At 45.7% G+C, this 16,032-nt stretch overlaps 1 protein-coding gene across 1 annotated transcript; it reads right to left on the bottom strand.

Annotated features, from left to right (window-relative positions):
* Positions 1-2,120: 2,120 nt before the first annotated feature.
* ddost (dolichyl-diphosphooligosaccharide--protein glycosyltransferase subunit (non-catalytic)) lies at positions 2,121-5,993 on the bottom strand. Its single transcript, XM_015966980.3, has 11 exons — positions 5,714-5,993; positions 5,161-5,271; positions 4,983-5,069; positions 4,794-4,897; positions 4,608-4,702; positions 4,322-4,415; positions 3,623-3,771; positions 3,202-3,349; positions 2,998-3,118; positions 2,814-2,920; positions 2,121-2,660 (listed from the first exon to the last, which is right to left on the bottom strand). Exons 1-11 carry the CDS (start codon positions 5,946-5,948, stop codon positions 2,511-2,513), a joined length of 1,401 nt encoding a protein of 466 aa, XP_015822466.1. The 5' UTR covers positions 5,949-5,993; the 3' UTR covers positions 2,121-2,510.
* Positions 5,994-16,032: the final 10,039 nt, after the last annotated feature.

The following is a 16,032-nucleotide window of genomic DNA, read 5'->3' as shown; positions in this document are numbered from 1 at the left end:
TGAACAACGAGAAGAGGTGACCGGACCCTGAGGAAGATTGTGGAGAAGGACCGATTCCAGACCTTGGGAGACCCGCAGAAGCAGTGGACTGAGTCTGGAGTGGAAACATTGAGATGCAGCATTCCCCAGGTCAAGCCACTTTTGAACCAGAAACAGCGGCAGAAGCGCCTGACCTGGGCTACAGAGAAGCAGCACTGGACTGTTGCTCATTGGTCCAAAGTACTTTTTTTGGATGAAAGCAAATTTTGCATGTCATTCGGAAATCAAGGTGCCAGAGTCTGGAGGAAGACTGGGCAGAGGGAAATGCCAACATGCCTGAAGTCCAGTGTCAAGTACGCACAGTCAGTGATGGTCTGGGGTGCCATGTCAGCTGCTGGTGTTGGTCCGCTGTGTTTTATCAAGGGCAGGGTCAATGCAGCTAGCTATCAGGAGATTTTGGAGCACTTCATTCTTCCATCTGCTGAAAAGCTTTATGGAAATGAAGATTTCATTTTTCAGCACGACCTGGCACCTGCTCACAGTGCCAAAACCACTGGTAAATGGTTTACTCACCATGGTATTACTGTGCTCAATTGGCCTGCCAACTCTCCTGACCTGAACCCCATAGAGCATCTGTGGGACATTGTGAAGAGAAAGTTGAGACGCAAGACCCAACACTCTGGATGAGCTTAAGGCCGCTATCGAAGCATCCTGGGCCTCCAGAACTCCTCAGCAGTGCCACAGGCTGATTGCCTCCATGCCACGTCGCATTGAAGCAGTCATTTCTGCAAAAGGATTCCCGACCAAGTATTGAGTGCATAACTGAACATAATTATTTGAAGGTTGACTTTTTTTGTATTAAAAACACTTATTGGTCGGATGAAATATGCTAATTTTTTAAAAACAGGATTTTTGGGTTTTCATGAGCTGTACGCCACAATCATCAATATTAGAAACAATAAAAGGCTTGAACTACTTTAGTTGTGTGTTATGAATCTAATATATATGAAAGTCTAATGTTTATTTTACATTTCCTGTAGGAGGGATCTTTCTCTCTTACATGCTCACTCCGCAAAGTGTGTTACAGTAATCTAGACGGGAGGAGATAAAGACATCGATGACCATTTCAAGATCATGTTTTGACACCAACCATCGCAATTTGGAGATATTTCTTAAGCATTAAAACAGTTTCGGACCAGCGTTTCTGAGTGGCCTTCAAGAGACATTGATTGGTCAAAAACAACACCCAAAATGCCCAAGTCCACCATCACCTCCATCATGAAAGAGGCCCAGCAGAGGATGTACTTCCTGAGGCAGTTGAAGAAATTCAACCTGCCAGGCCAGCGCAGTCGATGAGGCAGTTATACACCAAAGCCATCAAGTCCATCCTCACCTCTTCTATCACTGTGTGGTAGGCTGCTACCACCAGGGTCAAGAAAAAGCTGCAGCTTGTTGTATGCTCTACTGAAAAGGTCGTTGGCTGCAAATGCCCCTCCATACAGAAGCTGTACACCTCCAGGACACTGAGGCGTGCAGGTCAGATAACAGCTGGCCCGTGTCACTCTCGACACAGTCTTTTTGACTCTTCACAAACATTGTAACACTGTCACATAAAAACATGCTTTATTCCATTTTAAGCTAGGGAATTGGAGAAAAAGAGCAGGTTTCTTTGTTGCTAACACCACAATTACCATAGTATTTTATTTTGAAAGAATATACAGTAGGTATATATATTGACTTTTGTAACTTTATAAAAGTAGTTTCCCCCTCCTTAATATTAATACTCCCAAAAATACAAGAAATATTAGGATTTTATTTTTCAGCTACTGAGATGAGGCTTTGACGCTCTGCGTTCAATCGAAGTGTTTTTCGCCACTAGAGGGCGCCAACCCCCCATCTCCTTTGCTTCTACAAATCCTGTAAAAGTATCCTTTCAATTTAGCTAGATAGCAAACTTTAAATGAGTTTTTAATTACACAAGATCCAATGACTATCTCACATTTGAATGTTTTCTGGCTAAGTTGAAATCTAGTTCTCATGAAATTACTGTGGTTATCTCGTTTCTTCCACTTGTAAGTTGTGATTTAGGGTACAATTAGCTTATTCCATATGTGTATTAAATAGAATACAGGATGACTCACTTAAAGGAATGTCAATATTTTATTTTTCAGAGGACTCCAAATTATTTCAAACAAAAACTTTTTGTAAAAAACCAAGACAATAGCTGACATGTTCAGTGCATGTTCTTGCATCCCCAAAAATTGTATTTAGCAACATGTATGCAAAGTTTTACCATCATTTTTGAGAGCCTTTAGCCAAATGCAACATTATACAACAGTTTACAGCCTAGAGCATATGAGCCTTCAGGAAATCACATTGTAGTCAGCAACCTTTAACTGTCGAGCGCTCGCATTTAGAAAAAAAAGTTTAATTTCCAGAGTGAAAAACCTCAAGCCATCAAAGCCCTCGGTTTCAATTCTTTTCATCACAAGTTTAATCCCAGATTTTCTTGTATTCCATTTGTTGCTGCATTAATCTGACTTCTCCTTCTCTTTCATGTGCAGGAAAACTACACTGAAGACGAAGAGTCCCCCCATCATGGAGAAGGCGCTGGCGTAGTACGGGAAGGCTGAAGGAATGAAGCGCTCATACTGTGTGTGCTGCAGAGGACGCACCGACACCTGTAGAGGAGAAAGAGTTGTCCATTTTAAAGTGGGAAATGAAAGTTTCAAAACTAATCAGCCTTTACCGATGCTGCCAAATTAAATGCACAGATGCACAATACGAGCGTAATGGAGCACACAAGTTGGGCCAGATGGTGTTGATTAACTTGCCTGAGTGGAGGAGTAAAGGTGTGTGTAACCCAGTCGGTTGTAGTCCACCTTAAACTGGAAGACCCCGTACACATCAGGCAGCTTGAACTGGATGCTGTATTTACCTCCTGTTGGACAAAGTAAATTACAGAATTAAAAGCAACTACAGCTAAAAGATACTCATGCTGAAGCTGGACTGACGTACCGTTTTTCTTGAGATAAGTTCTGACAAAAGGATCGATCCTCACAAACTCCAGCTGAATGTCATTTCCATCAAAAGGGATCCAGCGGCCCTCAGACAACATTTCTATGACAATGCTGTACTCCTGCAAGGAAAACATTTCTTTCTTTGAGATACACTGCTCTTACTTATGAGGAACACTGACTGCCATGGCAGCAGTGAACTCACCACAAGGTCAGTAACAGTGTATGCTGCAGGAGGAGCGGTCTCTCCCACAGGATGATGGGTAACGGCGCCGACTCTCAGGACTCCTGCCTCCTTAAACACCCAGCGAGACAAAGCCACAGCTAGTTCCAAGTTTCCGGTCTGCTCATGTCTATAAAGGCCACAACAAGCAGCAATAATAACTTTGTTTCCCATAAAAATATCACTTTTTGAAATGTACAACTAAGTTTTATTGCAATTCTAAAAATCAGAACAAAAAACAAGCTGTCAGATTCCACCAATAACTTGGAATGTCTATCTAAAAGTTTAAAAATCACAGATTGAAGCATGAGCGAGATAACTCTGGAGACAGTTGCAGTTTCTTTGTTGCCTGGAAACCAGTGAATGTTGTGCACAAGCACAAAAAACAACAAAGATGCAGTACCTCTGTGAACCTGGACGGGCTTTCTGCACAGCAGAGTTAAAAAAGGCATCACTGAAGAAATCCAGAGAGCCGCTGAAAACCACTCTGGCATTATTTCGGGCCTGGAGTCCGGCAATCAGCAGAGTGTTCTTGCCCACAGCGTGAGGGTACTGGAGTGGAATAAACAAAAGAAACGGTTACTTCAATTTATTCTAATAGATTATCAAGCAGTATAGAAATAAAAATAAATGTATTATAAGTGTGTGTGTTAGGGATGCACCGATACCGATAGTGGTATCTGTATCGGTGCAGATACTGATACGATACTGGTATCGGTAAAAGTTAACCGATACCAGTAAATGATACAAATGCAGTTGCTTGAAAGTAACTTCACAGTAACTTGTCATTTCTGTTCACCTAATATTTTTGTTTTGTGATGATTTCTAATCACTTTTTATCTACCTCACAGTCTTTTCCTGTTGAAAGTGGAGAAAAAAATAAAATGTGTATTCCAAATCACTGCATTTTTTTGTGTGGTTAAGTATCGGTATTGGTAATCGGTATCGGCGAATATTCGGATCCAAGTATCAGTATTGTATCGGTTTGGAAAAAAGTGGTATCGGTGCATCCCTAGTGTGTGTGTGTGTGTGTGTGTGTGTGTGTGGGGGGGGGGGGGGGGTTCAAACAGCAAACTAACCAAATATTTTCAGAATATCTTACTTGAGAAATGGGTCTGTCAGGGAAATAAGAATAAGAAGTTGAAGAACCAGTGAGAATATCCAAGACAAGCGGGTTGTCTGGGTCAGCAACCATTCTGGAACACAGTTTAAGGTGGTTGGAACAATGCTGTAAACTCAATGTCCTAACATTTCCAAACTGCATTTTATTTTATTAGAAAAGACATATAATTTTTAAAAGTATCTGTTAAGTTGCACTAATAGGAGAGTTATTTTTTATCTTTCCAGAGGAGTAAAGACTCTGGTTTATTGCATCCATTTGTACTTACCCAACACCCTTGAACAGGACAGGTTTATTAGTGGGCTTGCCAACAATAGTAGGAGCTTTCAGCAGGTTCTCTGGGTCAGCAACAATCAAAGTGTGCTGGGGACAAGTTGACAATATCGGGTGTTGAATTTCAAATTTGGATGCATGAAAGGAAGTTGATGCATCTGCCGAGGTGGAAAGTGTTTACCTCGCCGGGATCAGACAAATCATAGTTGTGATGATCAATGACAGCAGTCTTCTCCTCGTCAAACTCAATACCACACTCACTGCCCAATTCCCTGAGAGGGTCACCTGAAAAACAAAAATAAATACAGGAATGACAAAGCATTCATATTTTAAGTGAGAAAACAGAGGAAGCTTTTATCCAACAACTCACCAATGTCTGAACTGGCTGCAACTAGGACATTGCCTCCACCATCGATAAAGGATGTGATGGTCTCCAAATTTATGTTTCCACCAAAGTCTGCAAATAATCAGAAAGGTTTCTTAAAAACACTTGATTGAATGATGCCCAACAAAAAGTGTTATGATTTTGAGCTGAAAGTGAAATCTACCCTCAACTGATGGCGAGAAGAGGATCAAATGGTCGTACAGGAACTGTCCATATTTGATCAAAGACAAGGAGGGGTCATCGGCGGTCTTAAAGGTCAGGTCAAAGCCGCGGTCTGAAGCAGAGAGATCACCAGCAAATTAATGGTCTTGTTGTATTTTTATATATCAGGTTGGAAGGTGATCTTTCTGTTGCACCGTCATGCATAAGAGGGCTCCTGTAACTGTGACTGTGTGCAAGCAAAGACGAAAGTGTATTAAATTAAATTTCAATTCAAGTTTATTTATATAGCGCCAACAAGTCGTCTCAAGGCACATCACATAGTAAACATTCCAATACAGGTCAGTTCATTAAGCCAATCAGATAAAAGTTTCAAACAAAAAACAAACAAACAAGGTTTCAGACACGTTTGGAGAGACACTACTATGTACTAGCTAACGCTAGCAGCATGCGGTTCTGATAAGGACACATTTTTGGTCACACAGCTCTATAACCAAACAAACCCCTAAGTTTGATAACAATAGCTAAGCTATTAAAAAAACAGCTCTGATTCTGACCTGCCAGACTGCGGAAGAAGATTGAATGGGTGTCTTTGATGTTGAGGTTGTCCAGCAGAACCAACGTCTTGCCGTCCCCCGAAGCACAGTGCAGCAACGAGGCTAACGACAGGAATAAGAGGAATTTTCTGTCAAAATACCTGAACCACCGTTCCATCGTCCTTGCGGGTTGTTTTTGAGACATAAATGTAGAACCGAACCGATCCGTCTCCCTTACTGCTGTCGACGACGCCATTTTGCTGCAGAAGTCGACGTAAGCGTTAGCAGCGGTTGAGTTTTACCTCTGACCCTGAGATTCAGCCAATCACAGAAGGGAATGCGTCATCGGACAGCCTCTCCACCAATCAGATGACAGCTGATTGACAATCACGGCTAACAAGGAACTAAAAAGCAAATATTTCTCTTTATTAAACAGTAACTGATAAAATTATTGTTAAACTTTATATTTTATCAGTGTTAAATTAACATAATATTTTACTTGTTAGTGGCTGTTGTTTCTAACTGATGAGGGGAGACTAAAAACAGTGACAGGCTGCTACAATCGACTTGAGTAGTTTATACATTCATTGTGAAACCAAAGTACATGAATGTTTTTCTTGTTTGAAACATTTAGTAACTAAATTTATTTATTTATATTACCCAAGAATAAAACCCAAGCCTACCGTGGATTTATTTTCGTCCTGTGGCCGCCAGAGGGCGTATCTGATATCTTTGTAGTGCTTTAGCTAGCTGCTAATAACTCCTGTAGCTCTTTCGTCTTGTTGAACGCAGATTATTAAAATAGATTTATTGCGTTATAGTTAAGAAGTTTGTATAGGTGAAGATGTTACATCTTTCCTATTTTAGACTAATAACGCTATTGACGCACATTTTAAGTGATGTGTTTTATTTTGAAGGGATCAACAAGAAGTGCTAACGAGCAATAGCTTTATGAATGCTGCCTATAGTAACCTCTTTCATCCTCTAGAGGGCAGGAAAAATCTTTAACCTCTGAGTTACAGTGTTCCCATCACTCGTCTCGTCTCGTCTCGTCTTCCTCCGCTTATCCGGGTCCGGGTCGCGGGGGCAGCATCCCAACTAGGGAGCTCCAGGCCGTCCTCTCCCCGGCCACCTCCACCAGCTCCTCCGGCAGGACCCCAAGGCGTTCCCGGACCAGATTGGAGATGTAACCTCTCCAACGTGTCCTGGGTCGACCCGGGGGCCTTCTGCCGGCAGGACATGCCCGAAACACCTCCCCGGGGAGGCGTCCAGGAGGCATCCTGACCAGATGCCCAAACCACCTCAACTGGCTCCTTTCGATCCGGAGGAGCAGCGGTTCTACTCCGAGTCCCTCCCGAATGTCCGAGCTCCTCACCCTATCTCTAAGGCTGAGCCCGGCCACCCTACGGAGGAAACTCATTTCGGCCGCTTGTATCCGCGATCTCGTTCTTTCGGTCATTACCCAAAGCTCATGACCATAGGTGAGGATTGGGACGTAGATCGACCAGTAAATCGAGAGCCTGGCTTTCTGGCTCAGCTCCCTCTTCCCCACGACAGATCGGCTCAGCGTCCGCATCACTGCAGACGCCGAACCAATCCGCCTGTCGATCTCCCGATCCCTCCTACCCTCACTCGTGAACAAGACCCCGAGATACTTAAACTCCTCCACTTGAGGTAGGACCTCTCCCCCGACCCGGAGGTGGCAAGCCACCCTTTTCCGGTCGAGAACCATGGTCTCAGATTTGGAGGTGCTGATCCTCATCCCAGCCGCTTCACATTCGGCCGCGAACCTACCCAGCAAGAGCTGAAGGTCAGAGCTGGATGAAGCTAGGAGGACCACATCATCCGCAAAAAGCAGAGACGAGATTCTCCTGCCACCAAACTCGACACACTCCACACCACGGCTGCGTCTAGAAATTCTGTCCATAAAAGTGATGAACAGAACCGGTGACAAAGGGCAGCCCTGGCGGAGTCCAACCCTCACTGGGAACAGGTCCGACTTACTACCGGCTATGCGGACCAAACTCACGCTCCTCTGGTAAAGGGACTGAATGGCCCTTAACAGAAAGCCACCCACCCCATACTCCTGGAGCGTCCCCCACAGGGTGCCCCTGGGGACACGGTCATAAGCCTTCTCCAAATCCACAAAGCACATGTGGATTGGTTGGGCAAACTCCCATGCCCCCTCCATCACCCTTGCAAGGGTATAGAGCTGGTCCACAGTTCCACGGCCAGGACGAAAACCACATTGCTCCTCCTCTATCTGAGATTCAACTATCGATCGGACCCTCCTCTCCAGTACCTTGGAGTAGACCTTTCCAGGGAGGCTGAGGAGTGTGATCCCCCTATAGTTTGAACACACCCTCAGGTCACCCTTCTTAAAGATGGGGACCACCACCCCGGTCTGCCACTCCCTAGGAACTGCCCCCGATGACCACGCAATGTTGTAGAGACGTGTCAACCATGACAGCCCTACAACATCCATAGCCTTGAGATACCCAGGACGAACCTCATCCGCCCCCGGGGCTCCGCCACTGTGTAGTTGTTTGACTACCTCAGCAACTTCTGCCCCTGAGATCGGACAGTCCATCCCCAGGCCTCCCAGCTCTGGTTCCTCCTCGGAATGCGCATTGGTGGGATTGAGGAGCTCCTCAAAGTATTCCTTCCACCGTCCGACTATAGCCTCAGTTGACGTCAGCAGCTCCCCATCCCCACTGTAAACAGTGTGAGCGAGTTGCTGCCTTCCTCTCCTGAGGCGCCGGACAGTTTGCCAGAACCTCTTTGGAGCCGATCGATAGTCTTTCTCCATGGCCTCACCAAACTCCTCCCACGCCCGAGATTTTGCCTCGGCAACTGCCACTGCTGCACCCCGCTTGGCTATCCGGTACCTATCTGCTGCCTCCGGAGACCCACAGACCAGCCACGCCCTGTAGGCCTCCTTCTTCAGCCTGACGGCTCCCCGAACCTCTGGTGTCCACCAGCGGGTACGGGGGTTGCCACCACGACTGGCACCGGCCACCTTACGACCACAGCTAGCAACAGCCGCCTCGACAATCGCAGAGTGGAACAAGGCCCACTCGGACTCAATGTCCCCCACTGCTCTCGGGACGTGGTCAAAGCTCTGCCGGAGGTGGGAGTTGAAGACCGTCTTGACAGGTTCTTCTGCCAGGCGTTCCCAGCAGACCCTCACTATGCGTTTGGGTCTGCCAGGTCTACGCGGCATGTTCCCTTGCCATCTGATCCAACTCACCACCAGGTGGTGATCAGTTGACAGCTCCGCCCCTCTCTTCACTCGGGTGTCCAAAACATACGGCCGCAGGTCAGATGATACGACTACAAAATCTATCATCGACCTGTGACCTAGGCTGCCCTGGTACCAAGTGTACCGGTGGGCATCCTTATGTTCGAACATGGTGTTCGTTATGGCCAAACTGCGGCTTGCACAGAAGTCCAATAACAAAACACCGCTCGAGTTCTGATCAGGTGGGCCGTTCCTCCCAATCACACCCCTCCAGGTCAAGCTGTCATTGCCCACGTGAGCATTGAAGTCCCCCAGCAGGACAATGGAGTCCCCTGATGGAGCACTATCTAGCACTCGTCCCAGGGACTCCAAAAAGGGTGGGTACTCTGAACTGATATTTGGCCCATAAGCACAAACAACAGTCAGGACCCATTCCCTGACCCGAAGGCGCAAGGAAGCTACCCTCTTGTCCCCCGGGGTAAACCCCAACACACAGGCAGAGAGTCTCGGGGCTGTTCCCATCACGTTGACCTAAAAACTTTTGCGTTGGAGCTCCTGATGTCCATCACTGCGCACAACTATGGTGTTTAACACTGTTACATAAATATAATTTGAATTGCGTTTTTGTTATATATTACAGTGGACAGGTGGGGCGCTGTGGTCTAGAACAGCGGAGAGAGGTTTGTGGGTTGCGACAAGCAAGTCAACAAACGGGCGCGTCAGTTGGCGGCCGAATAGTTCCATCCTGGTATCATTCTTGAATAAACAGTAATCAGCTAAAGATAGAACAACTGGCGACGAGGAAGGGATTCTAGGAACACAGCGGGTGGACGCTCCTGCGTTTCAAGTGACAAACGGATATTGCAGACGGGCGTTAGCCGCTAAGCTAACTAGCAGTAGCATCGGACTGTGAGTACCAACATGGCTGGAATAATAGGAAATATTGGGCCTTTCGATGAGAATGATGTGGAGCTCATATACGGAACGCTTTGATTGCTTTGTACAAGCTAATGATATCGTCGAGGACAAATTGGTGCCGACTTTCTTAAGTGTAGTGAGGCTGAAGACGTTCAATCTGCTACATTGCCTCGTACATCCAGAAAAACCTGGCTCCAAAGACTATGAAATTGTTGCCGTTCTAACAGCACGTTTTTCTCCAAAGCCCCTGATCAGAGCTGAGCCTTTTCGTTTTCACAAACGTAACCAGGAGGAAGGGGAAACAATAACAATGTTTGTTGCTGCTCTGAGGAAACTGGCAGAACATTGTGCATTCAATGAAGGCCTAAATGATGCTATTAGAGACAGACTGGTGTGCGGCCTGAGGATATTCAGAAACGTCTGCTGACAGAAAGTTCTTTAACATTGAATAAAGCGGTCGAGAGCAGTGTATCCATGGAACTAGCTGCCAAAGAGGCTCATCAGTTAAGCATCAGTGGATTTGTGAACAAAGTTGCAACCGAGGACAAGAAAGCACAAGACAAATGTTACAGCTGTGACAAACCAGGACATTTTGCAGCCGATTGCTGGAGTAGACGGTATTATAAAAAAGGTGGAAAAAAAAGGACACATCAAACGGGCCTGCAGAAGTAAAGAGTCAGAGAAAGACCGGGGGCATTACAATGCAAAAAGGACAAAGACTACAAAGAGGGAGTCATCTGTACACAATTTACAACAAATGCAGGCTGCTACATCAGACAATAGCTCCTCGGATGAGGCAGCAATATATGTTCTATCTGTGGGTGGCGGCTCAGGGGGGGGATATTGGGTTTCCCCTCAACTGAATGGAAAGTCAATCCGCATGGAGATAGACACAGGAGCTGCGGTCTCCTTGGTGTCTGACACTGTTTATGGAGAGACTCTATACCCCCTACCTTTGAAGCCAGCAAATATCACCCTGAAAACTTACACTGGGGAACCAGTGCCCACCATGGGAGTCATCATGGTGGGGGTCCAACTCAATGGCCAATCGGCCGACTTACCCTTATGTGGTAAAAGGAAATTTTCCTTCCTTGTTTGGACACTCGTGGATGGAGAGGATAAAACTAGACTGGCCTGCTATTCGGATGCTAAATCGGGAGGAGATCACCGCGGTGCTCGACAAACACACTGCTGTTTTCCAAGAGAAACTGGGGAGTATGAAAGTAACACCACTAACTCTGTGCATCAAACCGGGAAGCAAACCAAAGTTTTTAAAGGCGAGATCTGTTCCTTATGCAATCAGACCAAAAGTCGAAGCTGAACTGCAATCCCTAGTTGAAAACGGGGTGTTGGAAGCTGTTAGTCAGAGTAGCTGGGCCACCCCAATTGTACCCGTTATGAAACGGGATGGTTCTGTGAGAATCTGTGGGGATTTCAAGGTGATGGTCAACCCGTTTTGGAAGTGGAACAGTATCCACTTCCGCTCATTGATGATCTATTTGCAAGCCTGGCGGGCGGAAGGAAATTCATTAAGGTTGACCTTAATCAGGCATACTAACAGATGCAAGTGGATGACAGCTCCCAGGAAATAATGACGATTGTAACTCATAAGGGCCTCTACCGATACAAATTCGGTATCACTTCTGCCCCAGCTCTTTTTCAATGTGCAATGGAGCAGATGGACTGAATGGTGCACAGTGCTATTTAGATGATATCCTCATAACTGGCAAGATGGATGAGGAACACCTACAAAACCTTGATGCCACCTTACAGCGGCTGGAAGAGTATGGACTCAAGAGTTTGCAAAACGAAATGTGAGTTCTTCAAGCCGTCTGTGGAGTACCTGGGATACGTGATCGATGCGGAGGGCTCGCACAAGATCCCTCCAAGGTCAAGGCCGTGTTGGATGCCCCACCCCCACAAAACGTAAGTCAGCTACGTTCTTATCTGGGACTTCTGAACTACTATGACCGCTTTATCCCAAACTTGTCATCCATGCCCAAGCCTCTTCACCAACTGTTGTGTAGTGACAAGATATAGAGGTGGACTGAGCAGTGTGAAGACACTTTCAAAAATACAAAAACTGCACTGCTAGAGTCCGATGCCCTAACCCGTTTTGACCCCACCTTACCGATCCAACTGACTTGTGATGCCTCCACGTATGGCATAGGAGCAGTGGTGTCACATATTATGCCGAATGGAGTCGAACGACCGATTGCATTTGCCTCACGTAATCTCAGCAAAGCGGAGAGTAACTATGCCCAGATTGAACGGGAAGCTCTCGGGATTGTTTTTGGAACACGGAAGTTCCATCAGTATCTTTTTGGAAGGAAGATTATTCTTCTAACGGATCATCGCCCACTTACTACCATTTTTGGGCCCCATACGGGGTTTCCACCATTGGCAGCTAGCCGACTGAAAAGGTGGGCCCTGTTGTTATCGGCACATTTGTGCGAAATCAAGTTCAGAAAGTCAGAGCTACATGGGGGGCTGCGCAGTGGCGCAGTGGTTAGCGCTATTGCCTTGCAACAAGAAGGTCCTGGGTTCACTTCCCGGCCTGGGATCTTTCTGCATAGAGTTTGCATGTTCCTGTGCATGCGTGGGTTCTCTCCGGGTACTGCGGCTTCCTCCCACAGTCCAAAAACATGACTGTTAGGTTGATTGGTCTGTCTAAATTGTCCTTAGGTGTGAGTGTGTGTGTGCATGGTTGTTTGTCCTGTGTGTCTCTGTGTTGCCCTGCGATGGACTGGCTCTCTGTCCAGGGTGTACCCCGCCTACTTGCCCGTTGACCGCCGGAGATAGGCACCAGAGCCCCCCCCACCACCCGCGACCCCGCGTGGACAAAGCAGGTTCAGAAGATGGATGGATGGGTGGAGAGCTACATGGGAATGTTGATGGTCTCTCGCGGCTATCACTGCAAACAACGAAGCGTGACCTACCCCAAGCGAACATTTTCTACTTTAGACAAGTACAGGACGCTCCCATAACGTCTCTTTGGGTGAAAAGACAGACTCGAACCGATCCAGTATTATCCAAGGTCCTAGCGACGGTGAAGTATGGGGAACATCTACAGTCCCCGGAGTTACAGCCTTATCTTTCAAAAAGAAATGAGCTGACAGTGCAGGGAAGATGCCATTTGTGGGGACAGAGAGTGATCATTGCACCTGTGTTGAGACCAAAGGTTCAACAGCAGCTACACATAGGCCATGCGGGAATGGTCCGCATGAAAGAGCTTGCTAGAAGCTATTTTTGGTGGCCTGGGCTAGACAAGCAAATTGAAGGAACTGTGAAGAAGTGTATGTCCGGTCAGAGCATACGTAGCACACCACAACAGGCCCCCCTCCATCCATGGGAATGGCCGGAAAAACCATGTCGGCGAGTTCATGTGGATTTCGCAGGACTATTTGAAGACAAAATGTTGTTAGTGTAGCGGAAATCCACATTTTTGTATTCTCAGACTAACTTTCGTGGATTCACACGAAGAAGAACATAATTATTTTCACAAAGTTTTCCTCTCGCATTTAGTAGATGAAAAACAAAAGGGAAACATGACACTGGCCTGCAGCTTCAGCGTTCCGGTTACCTCCTACGACTCTCTCTCAGGGTCGTAAATTGCACCAATTTGGCAGGTCACCCTTCTGCGCCACTCCGGAGGCGCAGGACCAACATTAGAAAACTGGCCTGTTTTACATCAACCTCAGACTGATCCTTTTCTCAAGATAGGAGAAGTCGTAAAACTTCTCTTAGGTCCTCCTGGGAGCTTCAAGACCTGAGTCTTTGTAAACCTTGCATTCCTGTTTATCTACAATCAAAGAAGGTGTTTTATGTTTGTTCACCATTAAATTTCAAGGTGTTCCAAGTATATGTTTAAAATCTTATCAGTTACAAACCTAACTGCTTGTTTTGTGGTTTTTCTTTTATGTCAACCTGTGCTGGTCTATTCCACCTGGGCCCAGCAAAAGATAATCAACGCTCATAAAAGTTAAGCCATTAGCTCTCAAAAGTTACAGTAAACTCAGAGCTCCGTTTTGTTTTGACGTCCCACGCGAAACCGGAAGTCAGGGTGATGTGGTCGAGTTCTCGCATTAAGAGTTAAAAGCAATTTGGAACAGTTTGATGATTCAGCTCCATTTGGGATCATTTGGGCCCGCGATCTGAATTCCACATTTCGAGAACGCTGAAGTGAAAGAACACACACACACACACACACACACACACACACACACACGCACACACCCTCACCTTGTTCTCCTTTCAGAAATTATTCCTAATATTTACTATAATCCTATGTGTCACCAAATTTCCACTTTTATTACAGACTCGTTATGTCATAGCACTGCCATAAAGCTTTGGGTTTATTCACTTACTTATTCTCATGCATGAAACAATAAGCAGTGTTTGGTTCTCTTTGTCAATTGTCACAACTGATGTTTGTAATAAATTCACAAAACTTAAATCATGCCTGATCCTTGTCTAGCGATCTCGAGAATAACTGACGCATTCTGTCAAGAATTCATCCTTTAGATTAATTTGTGGTGTTAACTCTGAGACTGATTACATTGCAAAGATATAGATATCACATCGTACCATCCAGCCACAAATGGAGCAGCGGAGAGATTTGTTCAAAGCCTGAAACATTCCTTGAAGGCTTCACAGAAGAAATCAAACTCACTGCGTCAACGGCTGCACAGCATCCTGTTGGCCTACAGGAATGTAGCTCATGCAACAACAAAAGCATCTCCAGCAACACTTCTCTTGGGATGGTCACTTCGCACAAATTTTGACCTGCTGAGACCCCAGGCTGGCGACACGGTGCTGGCCCGGAACTACAAGAATGGACAAAAATGGGTCCCGGCTACAGTTAGAACACAGACTGGACCAGTTTCTTACTCTGTAATAACTCAAGCGGATGTTGTGTGGAAGAGACATGCGGACCAGCTGCTACAGGGATCTGTGCCACACATGGATGAGTCAATGTTCACTCAAGCAGATTCTTCAGAAATGAACTTTACAGTCAACACCCCGAACGTACAGGAGGAGAACCCGGTGACAACGCCCCAACCGGCGGTGCCTACAGCTCCCGTAGCGCTACCACCCCAGGGGAGATTACAGGCCTCCCCGATTGCGGGGCCAGTGGAAGTAGCTGTGGATCAAACAGAGGGCCAGTCATACCGTCGATACCCACTGAGGGAGCGACGGCCTCCGAGACTCTTTGATATGTGAAGCAGAGCATACCCCAAATACAGGGCAGAATAACCCCTGGGGCTATGTCAGGGTTTGAGTAGTTTACCTCATTCCCTAGAATAGTTAAAAAATAAAATAAAAAAGTGGTTCTGTGGCTGTTTTCTTGTCTTTTGGGGTGTTGTTGAACTTGGGTTGCCTGGGACGTTTTGTTTTAGTGGGGAGGACTGCGTTATATATTACAGTGGTTCTCATGTTGTGGACAGGTGGGGGCGCTGTGGTCTAGAACAGCGGACAGAGGGTTGTGGGTTGGATGAGCAAGTCAATAAACGGGCGCGCCAGTTGGCGGCCGAATAGTTCCATCCTGTTATCATTCTTGAATTAATTAATTAATCAGCTAAAGATAGAACACGTTTTAGCTATATGTAATTTTAAATTGGCATGTTATATTTTAAAGGGATCGACAGGAAGTGCTAACGAGTAATATCTTCATGAACGCTGCCTGTAATAACCTCTTTTATCCGCTAGGGCGGGGCAAAATCATTAATCTCGGAGTTATCGAATTATCTTTCTTCTTAGTATTAATATTGACAAGAGGACAAAATCTTTAGGATTTTTTTCCTGATTCATTGGGATAATGAGGGTGAATTATCCTCTGATGTCGAACCAGAGTTTAGTTCTAGCTTCTCACCACTGGAGGGCGTCAAATCCCCAGTCTCGCTCATATAAGGTACATTTAAAACTTAATTTGTAGGGCTGTACAGGGGAGTGTGTACAGTACAGCAGTACTGTAGTAGTGTTACATAGCTCATATAGATTAACCTTTTTCAGCATGAGAATACACATGATACTATCTTTTGAAATAAGCAGATATATTTTATATAAGCGTATAATATATATATATTAAATATATCTTTATTTTGCAAAAATAAAAAATACCCTAAAGTATTTAGACTTGCATGTGATAAAAAAGCCTGAATATATGCTTTTGAAATTTCTG

Source organism: Nothobranchius furzeri, chromosome 15 (assembly GCF_043380555.1).
Source record: "Nothobranchius furzeri strain GRZ-AD chromosome 15, NfurGRZ-RIMD1, whole genome shotgun sequence".
Classification (NCBI taxonomy): domain Eukaryota; kingdom Metazoa; phylum Chordata; class Actinopteri; order Cyprinodontiformes; family Nothobranchiidae; genus Nothobranchius; species Nothobranchius furzeri.
This window is presented reverse-complemented; position numbering and strand designations above follow the sequence as displayed.

Coding starts and splice junctions, on each gene's coding strand:
- ddost (XM_015966980.3), bottom strand. CDS start 5,948: ATGGCGTCGTCGACAGCAGTAAGGGAGACGGATCGGTTCGGTTCTACA. Junction 3,119..3,201: donor ACACTGTTACTGACCTTGTG/GTGAGTTCACTG, acceptor TTTTCCTTGCAG/GAGTACAGCATTGTCATAGA. Junction 2,661..2,813: donor ACCTTTACTCCTCCACTCAG/GCAAGTTAATCA, acceptor TCTCCTCTACAG/GTGTCGGTGCGTCCTCTGCA.